This window comes from Saimiri boliviensis, chromosome 8 (assembly GCF_048565385.1).
Source record: "Saimiri boliviensis isolate mSaiBol1 chromosome 8, mSaiBol1.pri, whole genome shotgun sequence".
NCBI classification, from domain to species: domain Eukaryota; kingdom Metazoa; phylum Chordata; class Mammalia; order Primates; family Cebidae; genus Saimiri; species Saimiri boliviensis.
Window position 1 is genome coordinate 3,963,140 of NC_133456.1, and position 15,520 is coordinate 3,978,659.

Below are 15,520 nucleotides of genomic sequence, written 5' to 3' on the forward strand. Positions count from 1 at the left end.
GGGACTACAGGCATGCACCACCACGTCTGGCTAATTTTTTTGGTATTTTTGGTAAAGATGGGGTTTCACTTTGTTGGCCAGGCTGGTCTCAAACTCCTGACCTCAACTGATCCACCCACCTTGGCCTCCCAAAGTGGTGGGATTACAGGTGTAAGCCACTGTGCCCAGTCCCATTTTGCCATCTCTGAAGGTTTTAGAAGGAAGACGAAGTTTGAATATAAAATCAATATACCATGGGTAAGGCATACCAGAAAGGTTCCTCCTTATCCCTAAATATAGCCCATGAGGGTAGAAAGTTTCCAGTTCCTTTCTACCTATATCCTATAAATTCTTCAATAAACGAAACCTTTATAAGAGTGCTTCTGAAAAATACAGATACCTTAGAATGACTAATTAGAAGCCCATCATTATGCTCAACAAAGATAAATATTAAGAAGGAATATAAATGTATAAAAACATTAGACAGGAGAGATGAGGCTTAGGTTCAACATAGAGGTCACCAGAGAAAGAGAAGAAAGACATGGGTACAGAGAGGGAGGTAAAACATGAAAGATATTCCCTGTTACCTAACAATACTTCCACTACAAGCCTGGATAGCATGCCAGAGAATGAACTAAAGGAGTAAAAGTCATGGGCCTCATGATAGCTTTTTTCAATTGATTGTGAGGGTCTGTGGACTTCCTCCCAGAAGGCAGAAGATTACTGGCATACTGCCAAGGCAAAGTCAGTGTATGTACACTAGTTTCTGCAAATTAGAACATCATAAATTCTCAACGACCCAATCTGATTCTTAACAGTGACTAATAAAGAATAAGTAAAAAGTACTTTATTGACAAGTTTTCCCTTACTTTCCTTTTCCACCATTCTTACATTCAGTCTGCCTTGTGCACCAAAGCAATTAATCATTTCTCCATTCCAGGAGTTGTGAACCAGAACCACAGGAAGGCAGCTCAACCAGGGGGATCCTGTTGCTTACCTCCAGCATGTGAGAAAGTGGCAAGGACTCTGGCCCCATGGCAAGAAGATGAAGCCAAATAACTTTCTTAAGTCAGTGTTTGCAGGATGGACTGTGTGCTCAATGTTTTATAATTTTTTTTTTGAGATGGACTTTTGCTCTTATTGCCCAGGCTGGAGTGCAATAGCATGATCTTGGCTCATCACAACCTCCACCTCCCAGGTTAGAGTGATTCTCCTGCCTCAGCCTCCCGAGTAGCTGGGATTATAGGCATGTGCTACAATGCCTGGCTAATTTTATATTTTTAGTACAGACAGGGTTTCTCCATGTTGGTCAGGCTAGTCTCAAACTCTCGACCTCAGGTGATTCACCCGCCTCGACCTCCCAAAGTGCTGGGATTACAGGTGTAAGCCACCATACCCAGCCTATGAATTCTTAAACTACAGATATTCCTACTAAATTAAAATATATTGATGCTTTTTAAAATTTTTATTTATTTTTAAATTTTTCTTTGTTTTACTGCAAGATATATTGATGCTTTCTAAAGTCAAATATAAAGATGGCATATCATTATTTTCTTTTAATACTGAGGATTAAGATTTACTTTTTTTTGTTTTGTTTTTTTTGAGATGGAGTTTCGCTGTTGTTACCCAGGCTGGAGTGCAATGGTGTGATCTCGGCTCACCGCAACCTCCGCCTCCTGGGTTCAGGCAATTCTCCTGCCTCTGCCTCCTGAGTAGCTGGGATTACAGGCACGCACCACCATGCCCAGCTAATTTTTTTTGTATTTTTAGTAGAGACGGGGTTTCACCATGTTGATCAGGATGGTCTTGATTTCTTGACCTTGTGATCCACCTGCCTTGGCCTCCCAGAGTGCTGGGATTACAGGCTTGAGCCACCGCGCCCGGCCTACTTTTTTTGTGTTTGAGAGAGAGAGTTTCACTCTGTCACCCAGGTTAGAATGCAGTGGCACAATCTTGGCTCACTGCAACCTCCACCTCCTTGGTTCAAGTGATTCTCCTGTCTCAGCCTCCTGAGTAGCTGGAATTATAGGCGTATGCCGTTACACCCGGCTACTTTTTCTATTTTTAGTACAGACAGGTTTTCATCATATTGTCAGGCTGGTCCTGGAACTCTTAACCTCAGGTGATCCACCTGCCTTGGTCTCCCAAACTACTGGGATTACAGGTGTCAGCCACCGCGCCCGGCCAAGATTTACTTTTTGCATGTATTTTTTTTGGTGAAATATTCATATAAAAGCTGCCACATATATAAATTTTAATTTGTGGAACAAAGGTCATCTATTGCAGCCTTGCTTTGGATATCATTTTTGCTCCATCTTGCTAACTCTCAGGTGACAAACGAGCTTGGTCCTGATTAAGAGGGAAATATCACACAATATTACCAACACCTTTGGTTGTTCTTCATAAAAAGAATCTTATCTGGGCTTGCTTAGCTTGTAGTATCTTAGCCTGTTACAACGCTGAAAATACATAATTAGATACTGTGCATATTAAGCATGATTCTGTGAAAGAAAGGAGAACAAAGGGGAAATGTTGAAGGGGAATATATTGCATTAATAAAAGGCAATAATTCCTTTGCAGTGGATTACTTCAAACATGAAGGCAGAGATAGGAACCTCATTAAAGAACATTTTAGTTATAGTATATAGCTATAACTAAACTATAGCATATAGTATCCAACATGTTGACATTTGAACAAACAGAAAGAGCAATTTCACATTACAAAGGAGTGTGATGAGTACACATCATTTCACAATGGAAAACAGTGAACAAGAAAATAGAAAAGAAACATACCAACAAGATCAGACATATTTTTAAATGTGCTGCATTTAATGCAATCCAAGACTATCAACAATTTAGATGCTGTGACAACATGCCACTGCCATTTGTGGAAACAGTTAAACCATTTTGCACTGATTACTCAGTGACCACAAACAGGCAAACAATTAATGCAACAAAATGGCTAATGCGTTCATAGTAACATACAACAGAATCATCTTCCAACCACAGCATTCTTCCCAGAGTTTGAAAGAATTATGGCATATGGACTGGAAGGACACAAAGTGCTTACAGTATTAAATACTAAGATATTTACTTTGGCACAAAATTTGTGTTCCAACCAAATAAAATGAGATTTCTTCTAAAACACATATCTTTAGTAAGGTAAAAACGAACACATTACAAAATCGGTATGTCCACAAGAAATTAAAAAAAATTTACAGTATTTTTTCATTAGGAACAAACATGAAGACAGAAGAAAAACAATCATTGCCAAATTTAGGAAACTACAAGGAAAGAACGTGCAAAGAAAAACTGCATTGATTAAGCCGATCTTCTAGAAACAACTTTGGGAAAGTTCATTTAATATTAAAGACAAAGAATTGTCTTCGACTTCCTTCTAATTCATAAAGAATCCTTTTAAGAAAGTCTACAACTGGGGTGGTCCTTGATCTGTAGATCAAGTTGTATCAGCCTTCCTCATCTCCCGAGCTGGCCAGGAGTCAATGCAGGGAGTGGTATGAGGCCAGCAGGACTGAAGTCAGCTCTTACTGCCCTGCTGTCAACTTCAAGGCTTTGGGAAGTGAAATATACTTATCTTGCTCAGGAAGAAATTGGGTAGGGTTTCTGTTCCAAAGTCAACCTTTACGACTTCAACACAAATTTTTAAAAAGCACCACTCAAGTCAAGGTTTTAAGCAGAATGACATGAAAAGTGAGCATGCACATTTATGAATAAGGTGAAAAGGGGGTAGGAGGAAGAAAATAAAAGGCCACAGAATATGTGTCTGGTTGGCTGCCTGGCTATGAGGTGAATTTTAATAACTTGTCAGGCCATTATTTACCTGAGGGGTACAGACAACATTATATTATGGCCTCAGTTTGCTTTCCAAAAGTATGCTAAGTTACATATGATATTCTCTTTCAAAGTTAAACAATAAATCAAGAGACCTGGTACAAAGGGTTTCTCATATAACTGAACTAACTGGTAGAGAAAAATTAAAATGTAGTTTTGTATATTCATATTTTTGGGACCAACTCTATTGAAGAATTCTCTCTATATGGACCATAATATGCAGCTAGAAATCACCAAGCAGAGATGTTCCAAGTATCAATTTTGTGACGGGTAATGTGACTTCTGCTTCCCTTTATTTCTAACTAGCATGGATATCTGATTTGCTTTTGGCTTTAAGTCCAACCATAATTGGGCTTATAATGTCTTTTCGCTTTACCTCTTTCTGTACATCCTTTGCTTGGTTTTCAGCCTTACTGAGAAGAGTTTTTAAATCAGCTGAATCCCGAAGATGCTGTTCTTTCAAGGATCCCACTTGATTCTCAAGCTCTTTCCTAGACATCTGAAGGATGCTGAGATCACTGGTAAGCTCTAAACTCTGCTTCTGAGAACTGCAATATAAATATTGACAGATAGTTATTCATAGGTAGAAACTGGACACAGCAAGAAGTCCAATTTCTTATACATTTCACTAGAAGGGAGAGAGTGGATTTCGGAGAAAAAAAGAAAAGTATCAAAAAGAACAAAATATTTTCATTCAATACGCAAAAGGCATCAAAACACTAAAAAAATGCAAGTTTAAAGGTGTGTCCCATCAAATACACACAAAGGTTGAAAATTAAAAAAAAAAAGAAATAGAAGGTAATTAACTGTATATTTTGTTGTATCAAATTGTATTAATTTTATAATAAAAAGATTCAGTGTAGGTCTTCTATAGGAAAAGAATACAAATATTTCAACAATTTCTCGTAAGTTTAAGTACTTGACAAATAGAATGGGGGTCAGAAACTTTAGGAGCCACTGCCAACTCAAGTAAAGATAAACCTATTCAAACGAGAAGACACACCAAATTAAGAAAACAGCATAAGACAAAGAAGTAGGAGGCTGAGTTCTAGACACCCCCAGCTCTGCTACTGTTTAGCTAGGGGATGTTAAGCAAATCACTTAACTGGTACATTTCATTTGCAGAGTAAACATTTTCTGAGCTCTTAGACCTATATCAGGTACCATGTTATATAGACATAACTAACACAAGGACAGTCTCAGTGTCCTTCACTGCCAAATAACAGGATTGAACTCATTAACTTCTAAGGCTGTTTCAAAGGTTAAATTCTATGATCACTTTTATAATTTGATGTTTAAAAAAATCTGACTTAAAATACATGAGGAGAACAGCTAGATATGTGTGAATAGGAATTCCTTATTCAATTCCTTCTTCCATAGCCCAGACAACAGAGAATAAAAGGTCTGTATAGTATAGTTGTGTAAGGGAATTTGGCTCCCCTACACAGCTATAGGAGTGTAAGGTGACAGTTTTACATCTTTCAAAATGGATCAATCAAAAATCACACTCACTACTGTAACTGAACTACTACAGAGTCTGAATCCTGTTCTGATTGTATGCTTCACAGATTCTTTGGAGTGGGTCTGATGTTGTCAAGCTAATACAGCTAGGAATTAAATGGCACATAAGACCCTGTAAAGGAAAACTAGCGTCTAAATGCTACTTAAATACTGGGGAGTCTTATCAAGTAAATTTGGGGCATCAGAAAAGTTTAAGAAAAAGAATTAATGTCTTAAATACTTTAGGTGAGTTTAGGCAGATGATCTGACCAATGATCTAATATATTCCACCTTTCTGGGGCCTAATGTTTTTAAACCATATGCTTTTACTCACAAGGAGTTTGTAGGCTTGCTTTTCAACACTTAAAACTTGAAATAATTGAAAACAGCATTTAATAATCTGCCAGATTCCAATTAATCACATCTTAAAAATAAGGGATCTAGCCTGAATCTTTAACAAAATATCAATAATTTCAAAACAATAATAGCTAAGATAAGCCACATTGGCAAAAAAAAAATGGGTATTTCTTGCTTGACAGATTATTAAACTAAACAGTATTAAGATCCTAATGTATTCTAAATGTAAAGAACTTGGGTAGCTGCATCATAATCTATGCACACTTCATACCAAACAATTTATCCAAATGTGCTGTCACACAGAAAATCAATTCATTCCTTATTTTATTTATTTATTCTTTTTTTTTTTTTTTTTTTTTTTGAGACGGAGTTTCGCCCTTGTTACCCAGGCTGGAGTGCAATGGCGTGATCTCGGCTCACCGCAACCTCCGCCTCCTGGGCTCAGGCAATTCTCCTGCCTCAGCCTTCTGAGTAGCTGGGATTATAGGCACGTGCCACCATGCCCAGCTAATTTTTTGCACTTTTAGTAGAGATGGGGTTTCACCATGTTGACCAGGATGGTCTCGATCTCTCAACCTCGTGATCCACCCGCCTCGGCCTTCCAAAGTGCTGGGATTACAGGCTTGAGCCACCGCGCCCGGCTATTTATTCTTTTAAAGACAGAGTCTTGCTCTGTTGCCCAGTTTGGAGTGCTGTGGTGTGATCACAGCTCACTACCTTTGATCTCCTGGGCTTAAGTGATCCTTTTGCTTCAGCCTCCTAAGTAGCTGGGATCATAGGTACATGCCACTCCACCCAGCCTCCTTAATTTTTATATATAGGCCAGGTGCGGTGGCTTACACCTGTAATCCCAGCACTTTGGGAGGCCAAGGCGGGTGGATCACTTGAGGTAAGGAGCTGAAGACCAGGCTGGCCTACAGAATGAAACCCCATCTCTACTAAAAATACTAAAAAATTTAGCCAGGCGTGGTGATGGATGCCTGTAATCCCAGCTACTCAGGAGGCAGAGGTGGAGGTTACAGTGAGCCGAGATCATGCCACTGCACTCCAGCCTGGGCAACTGAGCATGACTGCCTCAAAAAAAAAAATTATATATAGATATATATGAGATATGTATATATCTCATGTATATTTCATATATGATATATAGGAGATATATATATATATATATTTATAGTCTTGACCTTTATTTTGTCCTATTCATATTTTAGAATTGCTTTTATAAAGTTTTACATGTTATAAACAAAGTAAAACATTTGTTTTATTTTTATTTATGTTTTCTTAAGAAAGGGACTGGCTCTGTTACCCAAGCTGGAGTGAAGTGGTATGATCATGGCTTATTGCAGTCCCCACCTCCTGGGCTCAAGGAATCCTCCCACTTCAGCCTCCTGAGTAGCTGGGACTATAGGCACATGCCAACAGGCCAAGCTAATTTGTTGTATTTTTTGTAGAGATGGAGTTTCATAATGTTGTCCATGCCTGGCCAGAGTAAACCAATTTTAAACTTAAATATGGCAAATTCCACTAAATTTGCTGGAATAAATACAATGCATTCACTGATTTGCTTGTAAAGTATTAGATTCTAGAAAGATTTAACAGGTTTCAGAGAATTCTTGGTCTTATGTATTATTATTCTTCATATAACCCTATTTGAAATTCAGAAAATTAATTTCTATCTTTCAATAGCACAAATTCCTCTTTTGTTCTGTTGGCTTGTTTGATACAGGATTTGGCTCTCTCAGCCAGGTTGGAGTGCAGTGGCATGACTGTGGTTCACTGTAGTCTTGACCTCCTGGGCTCAAGCAATCCTCCCACGTCAGCCTTCCCAGTAGCTGGGACTATAAGCATGCGCCACTACACCCAATTAATTTTTGTATTTTTTTGTAGATACAGGGTTTTGCCACGTTGACCAGGCTGATCTTGAACTCTCAGGCTCAAACGATCCTCCTACCTCGGCCTCCCAAAGTGTTGGCATTACAAATGTGAGCCACTGCACCCAGCCTTACAAAGTCTTCATCACAGTCACTTCCTGATCACCCTTACTAAAAGAGGAGATCACTGGTGTGAAAGAAAAGCAATTGATATTTAAAATTTATTAATTTATAGGGCAAGTTCAACTATGAATTACAGACTTCTGTTGTTTGTTCAGGGTTTCCTTGGGACATTTAATGAATCTGTATTCCATGAATACAAGGAAAGGACATGCAGGATAATGGTGGTGGCAAGAAAAAAAAAAAAGTATTTATTCAGTATGGTTAACCTGTCAAATAGCCAAACAGAGACTGGCTGAACATTTGCTCCTGTAAAGTATTTAAATATTAAAATTAAATTTAATTTAGATGAAAATTTAAGTTAAAGAAATATTTATATCTGAAAAACAGAGTTCCTGCATACTTGTGCAGTTCTTTTTCTTGCCGTTGCAATTCTGATGATAGTGAAACATTTTCCCTTTTTAGAGAATGGCATTCAGTTTCCAATGCATTCCATTCCTTTCTCAACTTCTCCAGTTCACCTAAAATAGTCCCAAAACATATTTGTTAATACAGAAACATAACTTCCATAATATTTCAAAGGATAAAGAAAAATATTGCAGAAAAGAACATAATTTTTCCCCTTAAAAGCATGTACATTTTACATGGTTAATTATTTGATTCCTGTTTCTTTGCATGTATACCTCAAGGAGTGACATCAGCTTTTATTTGAATACTATTTTTTTTGACTTCATTTTTAAAAGGCAAGCAATTTTTAACAATTTTAAAATAAAATATAAAACTGTAAAAATATAAATTTAAGTAGAACTTGCAGACCTGAAAATATATTTTTAGCTCTGATACAAAAACATTGGATTATACAACTGATTGCTATCAAAGTCTGCAAAACCTGCATGGTGTTTTTTTTAAACAAGTTATGAAGTTATCAGTGTCAAAAGTTAAGAGTTTTATGTAAAATACATTTATTCACCTTGCAACTTTGTTGCTTCCTCTCTCTGCTGGTCCTCACACTGTTGACATCTAAGCTGAAAACTGTTTTGCAGACTCGTGATTTCTTTCTCATATTCAGATGCTGCTTTCCGCCACCGCTCAAGCTCAGCTCTCACCTTCTTAAGCTCTTCTTGTAAAGAAGCAATGTCAGTGTCCCGCTCAGAGGCAGCCTTTTCTGCTGCTTGATGAAGGAGCAAAATTTCATCTTGGGCACTAAGCAATTCATCTCTAGTACTTGTGATTTCTCTGTCCTTCTCCTCCCGGAGATTCTCAATATTGATGTGTAACCTCTGCAACTGGGCTGCAAAAGTATATCCATCATTTTCTTGGCCCATTGGAATTAGAAATAAAAGAACAGTCCATACAGGTTTGTAGTTAATGCATAGCCTGGGTTGTCAGAGCTGTTGCTTTTGATTAAAGTGTATAAAAAATCCACATTTGATGCAGAAAGTGTCAAAATACAGATATCAAAGAGGAAAAAAAACCAGTGATCTTTATCTCCCCAACACACAGAAAACTACTTCTAACATTTTGGTATTTATCCTTCTAGATTTTTTCTATACATTTATACACATATAAAAACAAACATTAAATAGGGAGTGATCATAACATATACAGTGTTCCCCATCCTTCAATTGATGAAACTTTTTTTTTTAATATTCAGGAGAGAGCTGGAGTATGATGAAACTCTTTCAACAAAAAATAGTTATGGTATATATAACTTATTTGCCCAACCCTTTATTTTTGATATTTTAGGCTGTTCAGTGTTTAAACACTATATACCATACTATTTTCTTTCTTTCTTTCTTTTTTTTTTTTAGGGTGAATCCTATGTGTAGAATTGCTTGGTCAAATGGTAAGCATCAAACAGTTGATGCTCTTGATTAATTTTTCTGTTCAAATGTCAATTCTTTAAAGATGCCTTTTCTGATGACTTCTATAAAAAAACAGCCCACTGTTGTTCTCTGGCTCTTTACTCTGCTTTATTTTCCTTTGAAGTCCTTATTGGACATCATATTATCTATTAATTTGCTTATTGTTTATCTTTTCTACTAGACTGTACACCTCACGTGTGTAGGACATTTGTTTTGCTCACAGCTGTCAAGTACTGGGGATATCCCAATATCTGACATAGAAAACAATCAACAATTATTGGTTGAATTAATGAGTTAATAAAATTAATGAATATCACCTCATTGAAGTGGTATATATATATATATTTAAAATATCTGGTTTTGTGCTCATGACCCAAACCAGAAATAACTTATATAAAATCAAACTTGATGGGCTGGGTGTGGTGGCTCACACTTGTAATCCTAGCACTTTGGGAGGTCCAGGTGGGTGGATCACCTGAGGTCAGGAGTTTGAGATCACCCTGGCCAACATGGTTTCAAAGGAAAATAATTATAAAAGGATTTAGTGGTGGGAGAAAGGGAAGTTGCTATGTAAGTAAACATTAAGAAGATATTAGACTTTCTAAGTTTGTAGGAAGGACTGAGAGGTAATAAGTTTGGAATCTGAAAGGGCACAACGGCCAGAAATGATCATGATTTGTTGATAGAGTTGTGAAATACACATGCTGGCACTAGGGGGCACTCAATGATGCCTGGGCAAGACAGGTTTAAAACAAAGGCAGCACTATGTCACAGAACCTTTAGGAAAAATTGCCCCTACACAGTCTAGGATGAAAATAGAGATTCAAATCAGATTATACAAACGAATGGGTAATAGCATTAAACTACAATAGGAGTTTTAAGAGCTTTCTTTTTTTTTTTTTTTTTTTGAGACAGAGTTTCGCTCTTGTTACCCAGGCTGGAGTGCAATGGCGCGATCTCGGCTCACCGCAACCTCCGCCTCCTGGGCTCAGGCAATTCTCCTGCCTCAGCCTCCTGAGTAGCTGGGATTACAGGCACACGCCACCACGCCCAGCTAATTTTTTGTATTTTTAGTAGAGACGGGGTTTCACCATGTTGACCAGGATGGTCTCGATCTCTCGACCTTGTGATCCACCCGCCTCGGCCTCCCAAAGTGCTGGGATTACAGGCTTGAGCCACCGCGCCCGGCGAGAGCTTTCAATTTAAAAACGCATATGACAGGCTGGGCACGGTGACTCACGCCTGTAATCCCAGCACTTTGGGAGGCAGAGGAGGGTGGATCACGAGGTCAGGAGTTTGAGACCAGGCTGACCAATATGGAGAAATCCTATCTCTACTAACCAAAAATACAAAAAATTAGCCGGGCGTGGTGGTGCATGCCTGTAATCCCAGCTACTCGGGAGGCTGAGGCAGGAGAATCACTTGAACCCAGGAGGTGGAGGTTGCGGTGAGCCAAGATACAGCCATTGCACTCCAGCCTGGGAAACAAGAGCGAAACTCTGTCTCAAAAAACAAAACAAAATAAGACAAAAAAAATTTACCACATACGACATACCTTAGAAATTCTAATTTTAAATAATTCAAGTGTCTCACTCAAAAAACAAAACCAAAAAGACTAGTTTTTCTCTGGGATATTTTTGGGCAAGTATCTTGGGTTTCATACAATGACTCTTCCTTCTCTTCTGAATAGTGATTATTTGTCTATTTGATTTCTTCCCCACCTATTTCTCAAGCTAAAATTTTAATACATTAGCTCCTTCTTTGACAAGAAGGCAAAAAAATTTAGGAATTTTACAACGGCATGGGAAAGGAATACCTCTCCTGAGTTATCATACAATCTCATCATAATACACCAGAAGCTCCAGCTTGAAGTAAACACTTGACAGGCAGAGGTCTTTCTGGAAATTTCTGTAATGACCCCGTGATAGCCCAGACAAAGAACTAGCAAAATTGTGATAAGAAGAATAGCCATTATCAATGAAGTCAGTGCAGAGACCACTATCCTATTCCATGTGATATATAATTTTTCTTGAAATACAAGTGTGTTGTGAGCATTAGATGTCAATATATCTACACGAGCAATTAATATATACACATAATATCAGCAAGCTCAAAGTGCTGATGCACAGAGTCGCTCGAATAGATTTCCTATCCAAAGGCCCTCTGTAGGAACTCATGACATAACCCAGAAAGTGACAGTCTTACCAACTCCAAATCTTCACCTCTGCTTTTTCCACTCTGTCTAAATACTGGAGTACTGGACCATCTTCCCTGGAATTTTCTTAAAAAAATAAATAAATTAAGCTCCACCAAGAGCTATGTTAAAATGTGAGGTTCTAGAGAATCAAGGCCATGATTAATGGGGACTCTCTGCTTTCTTACTTTTCATTCCTTTTTTTTGAGACGGAGTGTTGCTCTGTCTCCTAGGCTGGAGTGCAGTGGTGTAATCTCAGCTCACTGCAACCTCTGCCTCCTGGGTTCAAGTGATCCTCCTGCCTCAGAGGAGCTGAAATTACAGGCATGTGCCATCATGCCCAGCTAATTTTTGTATTTTTAGTAAAGACAGGGGTTTGCCATGTGGGCCACACTGGTCTCAAATTCCTGACCTCAGGTGATGCATCCAAATGCTGGGATTACAGGCGTGAGCCACCGTACTGGGCCTCCATTCCTTTCGAATCACTAAAAACAAACACATAATAACCATCTCAAATAGCCTTCCATACCTTGAAGAACCTGTATTTGTTTAGTGGATTCCTCAACTTGATTTCGATATGCTTTTCTTTCTTCTTCCAAAAGAGCTAAAAGTAAAAACACAGTATCTATTAATAGTTTTGTGAATTAATGAAAGTATTCAGAGTTGAGCAGCTAGAAATTTCTTTTAAAATTCTCTCCTAAAAGCTAACTGAAAGAAACAGAAGTTAGGGAGCAAGTATTATCAGTATTAGCAGTTAGTTAAAGATTTTAGGAGCACAAAACTGTGCTAAGTAATAAATGTATTCAACTGAGTAGTAGACTTTTCTGGACCTGGTATCACCAAGATAATATGTTCTTTCCTTAACATGGTAAGCAGTCTTCATAACTGTTAATCAGCATTTTGAACTTAAATTTTTAAAAAGACTTAAACTTCTCATATTTACTGCCAAGCACATAGTAAACACTAAACTAAATAATTGCTGTTTACTAAATATTTTTTCATTGTAATTTAATATATTGGCCTGGATCCTCCAAAAGGTTCAAGTTAAGTGAATACCAACTCTAATTTCTTCAAGAAGCAGGAAAGAAGTAGTAACAAGAAGTTCCCAGTTCCCACCTGGGACTTAAATCCTCCTACTAGGCAGGAAGGCCATCTTGGAGAACATGAGGACTCCATAGGTCATTCACTTTCTCATTTTAAGGCTCTTTGAATTATTAATTGTCTGCAACTAGGTAGTTACTGTGAATGATACAGAAATGTAAGCTCTAGGGAACTGTACAGATGCCACCGGCTTATGACACTACAGATAAGTGAGCTACTAGAAAAGAAAGTGGCCAGGACATTAGCTAACATGAGTTGTAACTAAAATTTAGAAATTTGAGTTTTCCTTTTGTTTTACTTAATATGCAATTAACTATTAAGATCTCTCAATTAGGCCGGGCGCGGTGGCTCAAGCCTGTAATCCCAGGACTTTGGGAGGCCGAGGCGGGTGGATCACGAGGTCGAGAGATCGAGACCATCCCGGTCAACATAGTGAAACCCCGTCTCTACTAAAAATACAAAAAATTAGCTGGGCATGGTGGCACATGCCTGTAATCCTAGCTACTCGGGAGGCCGAGGCAGGAGAATTGCCTGAACCCAGGAGGCGGAGGTTGCGGTGAGCCGAGATCGCGCCATTGCACTCCAGCCTGGGTAACAAGAGCGAAACTCTGTCTCAAAAAAAAAAAAAAAAAAAAAAAGATCTCTCAATTAGTAAAGATCTTACTTGATTTTCACATCAATAGTGTGAAGGTAGAGCAACTGTAACCCTCCTCATTTTACTGACCTGAAACACAAGTTTAGAGAGGTCAAGTAAACATAACAAGATCACATATCTCATAAAGTTGTGAATCTGAAACGCGCCTCCGGACTCCAAGTTTGGGACCATCCATTTATACTGTGCTGCCTCCACACATCCCTAAAGAGCCAAAGTAATCTTGATCTCACCTTGAAGTTCAAAGCATTTTTGTTTACTTGTTCTAGCTAGCTCCTGGGCTTCGATCAATTCCTTTCGAAGATGCTGTATTTCTTGTTTTGCCTCAATTTCTGACTGTGCACCCTGCGAGTCATCTGACAAAAACATGTTTATTTTAAAAGCAAGAGTTAGTATCACGCTATCATCTCTACAATAAAAGACTGGTAATCTCTTTGATGTTTACACATACATAGTTAAACAACAGAATCACTAAGTTAAATAAAACTTAGAAGCAAACTCTAGTAAGCATTTTAGTAGTTGGGAGAAAACACAAATACAGTTATATATATTAGTAATCATGGTGATGACACTATAAAAGATATGTTAACATAAATTATATGTTCACAATTTTAGCATAAAAATAAATAACTACAGTGATAGATTATAATTCATCGCTTATTGAGACTTGAAATTCAGTAAGATGAGCAAAATGCTATTCTTCATCATTTTGAAATTTCTTGATAACCAGTCAGAAAAATTTTACTTGGAACTTAACTGAATATGGATAACAAAAAGAAACTCTTCATCAAGAAGCAGCTAAATTTTAGCACAATTACCCTAATTATGAAACGCAAAATAAAAACTAGGCTGAAAGCTCTACTGAGCCTACTTTGTCATCACCTTTCCCCCAACACACACATATAACAAATATCTGGGCCGGGCCCGGTGGTTCACGCCTGTGAACCAGCATTTTTCTGAGGCGGACGGATCACAAAGGAGGTCAGGAAATCAAGACCATCCTGGCTATATGGTGAATCCCTGTCCCTGCTAAAAATATAAAAAATTAGCCAGGCGTGGTGGCACGCGCCTGTAGTCCCAGCTACATGGGAGGCTGAGGCAGGAGAACTGCTTGAACCCACGGGGCAGAGGCTGCAGTGAGCCGAGATCACACTGCTATACTCCAGCTTGGGCCACAAAGCAAGACTTTGTTTCAAAAAACAAACAAAAACAAAACAAAACAACAAAATATCTGCTGAATATATTAAATGATGTAACCCAAGTGGTTTCACTGAAATAAATTAAATCCAGCATTCTATTTCAAATATGCCCCTTCCCCTAACCTCCTTCCTCTCCAGTCGCTCTGCTCTTTTTTCATTGTATTAAAACTTTCTGCTACTGAATATTGCCTGTAATAAACATATCATCAGGTAAGCCATATTCTTCTAGTGTATTCTATTTGAGTATCACTTTGGCTTATAAGTACCTCAGCATAATAACTTCAATCCACCAAAAAAGAGCTAAGAATAACTTTCACCAATACAATTACAATAGGTTTTGGAAATTACATATACATACTTTCATATTCATAGATTATATCCTATTTTTCTCTCTAGAAAAATTTTATTCTAGGTCAAGCATGGTGGTTCATGCCTGTAATCCTAGCACTCTGGGAGGCTGAGGCAGGCAGATCACCTGAGGTCAGAAGTTTGAGAACAGTCTGGGCAATATGGCTAAACCCTGTCCCTACTAAAAATTAGCTGGGTGTGGTGATGAGCGTCTCTAATCCCAGCTACTCAGGAGGCTGAGGCACAAGAATCCCTTGAACCCAGAAGGTGGAGATTGCAGTGAGCCAAGATCACACCACTGCACTCCAGCTTGGGTGACAGACCAAGACTCTGTCTCCAAAAAAAGAAAAAAAGAATTCATCTACTCCAGTCAACCTGTTAACTCTTCCTTCAAAAGGTCTTTTGGCCAGGGAGGGGGCATAGAGACAGAGAAAGAGACAGAGAGAGACTTTCCAGAGACACTGTTGCATTAGCTACAAAAC

The 15,520-nt window shown here is 38.3% G+C and overlaps 1 protein-coding gene across 33 annotated transcripts in view; it reads right to left on the bottom strand.

The window, feature by feature from the left end:
- Positions 1-15,520, bottom strand: part of SLMAP (sarcolemma associated protein) — a 172,236-nt gene that overhangs the window by 8,891 nt on the left and 147,825 nt on the right. For 22 of the 33 annotated variants that reach the window (XM_003936528.4, XM_039477319.2, XM_003936527.4 and 19 more), the window contains 5 exons: positions 13,725-13,847; positions 12,268-12,342; positions 8,650-8,970; positions 8,083-8,200; positions 4,208-4,379 (listed from right to left, as the gene is read on the bottom strand). In XM_003936528.4, the coding sequence (XP_003936577.1) occupies positions 4,208-4,379; positions 8,083-8,200; positions 8,650-8,970; positions 12,268-12,342; positions 13,725-13,847 (809 nt within the window). The remainder of the gene's footprint in view (positions 1-4,207; positions 4,380-8,082; positions 8,201-8,649; positions 8,971-12,267; positions 12,343-13,724; positions 13,848-15,520) is intronic. The other 11 variants (XM_074403613.1, XM_039477326.2, XM_010346996.3 and 8 more) reach the window with 1 other exon arrangement.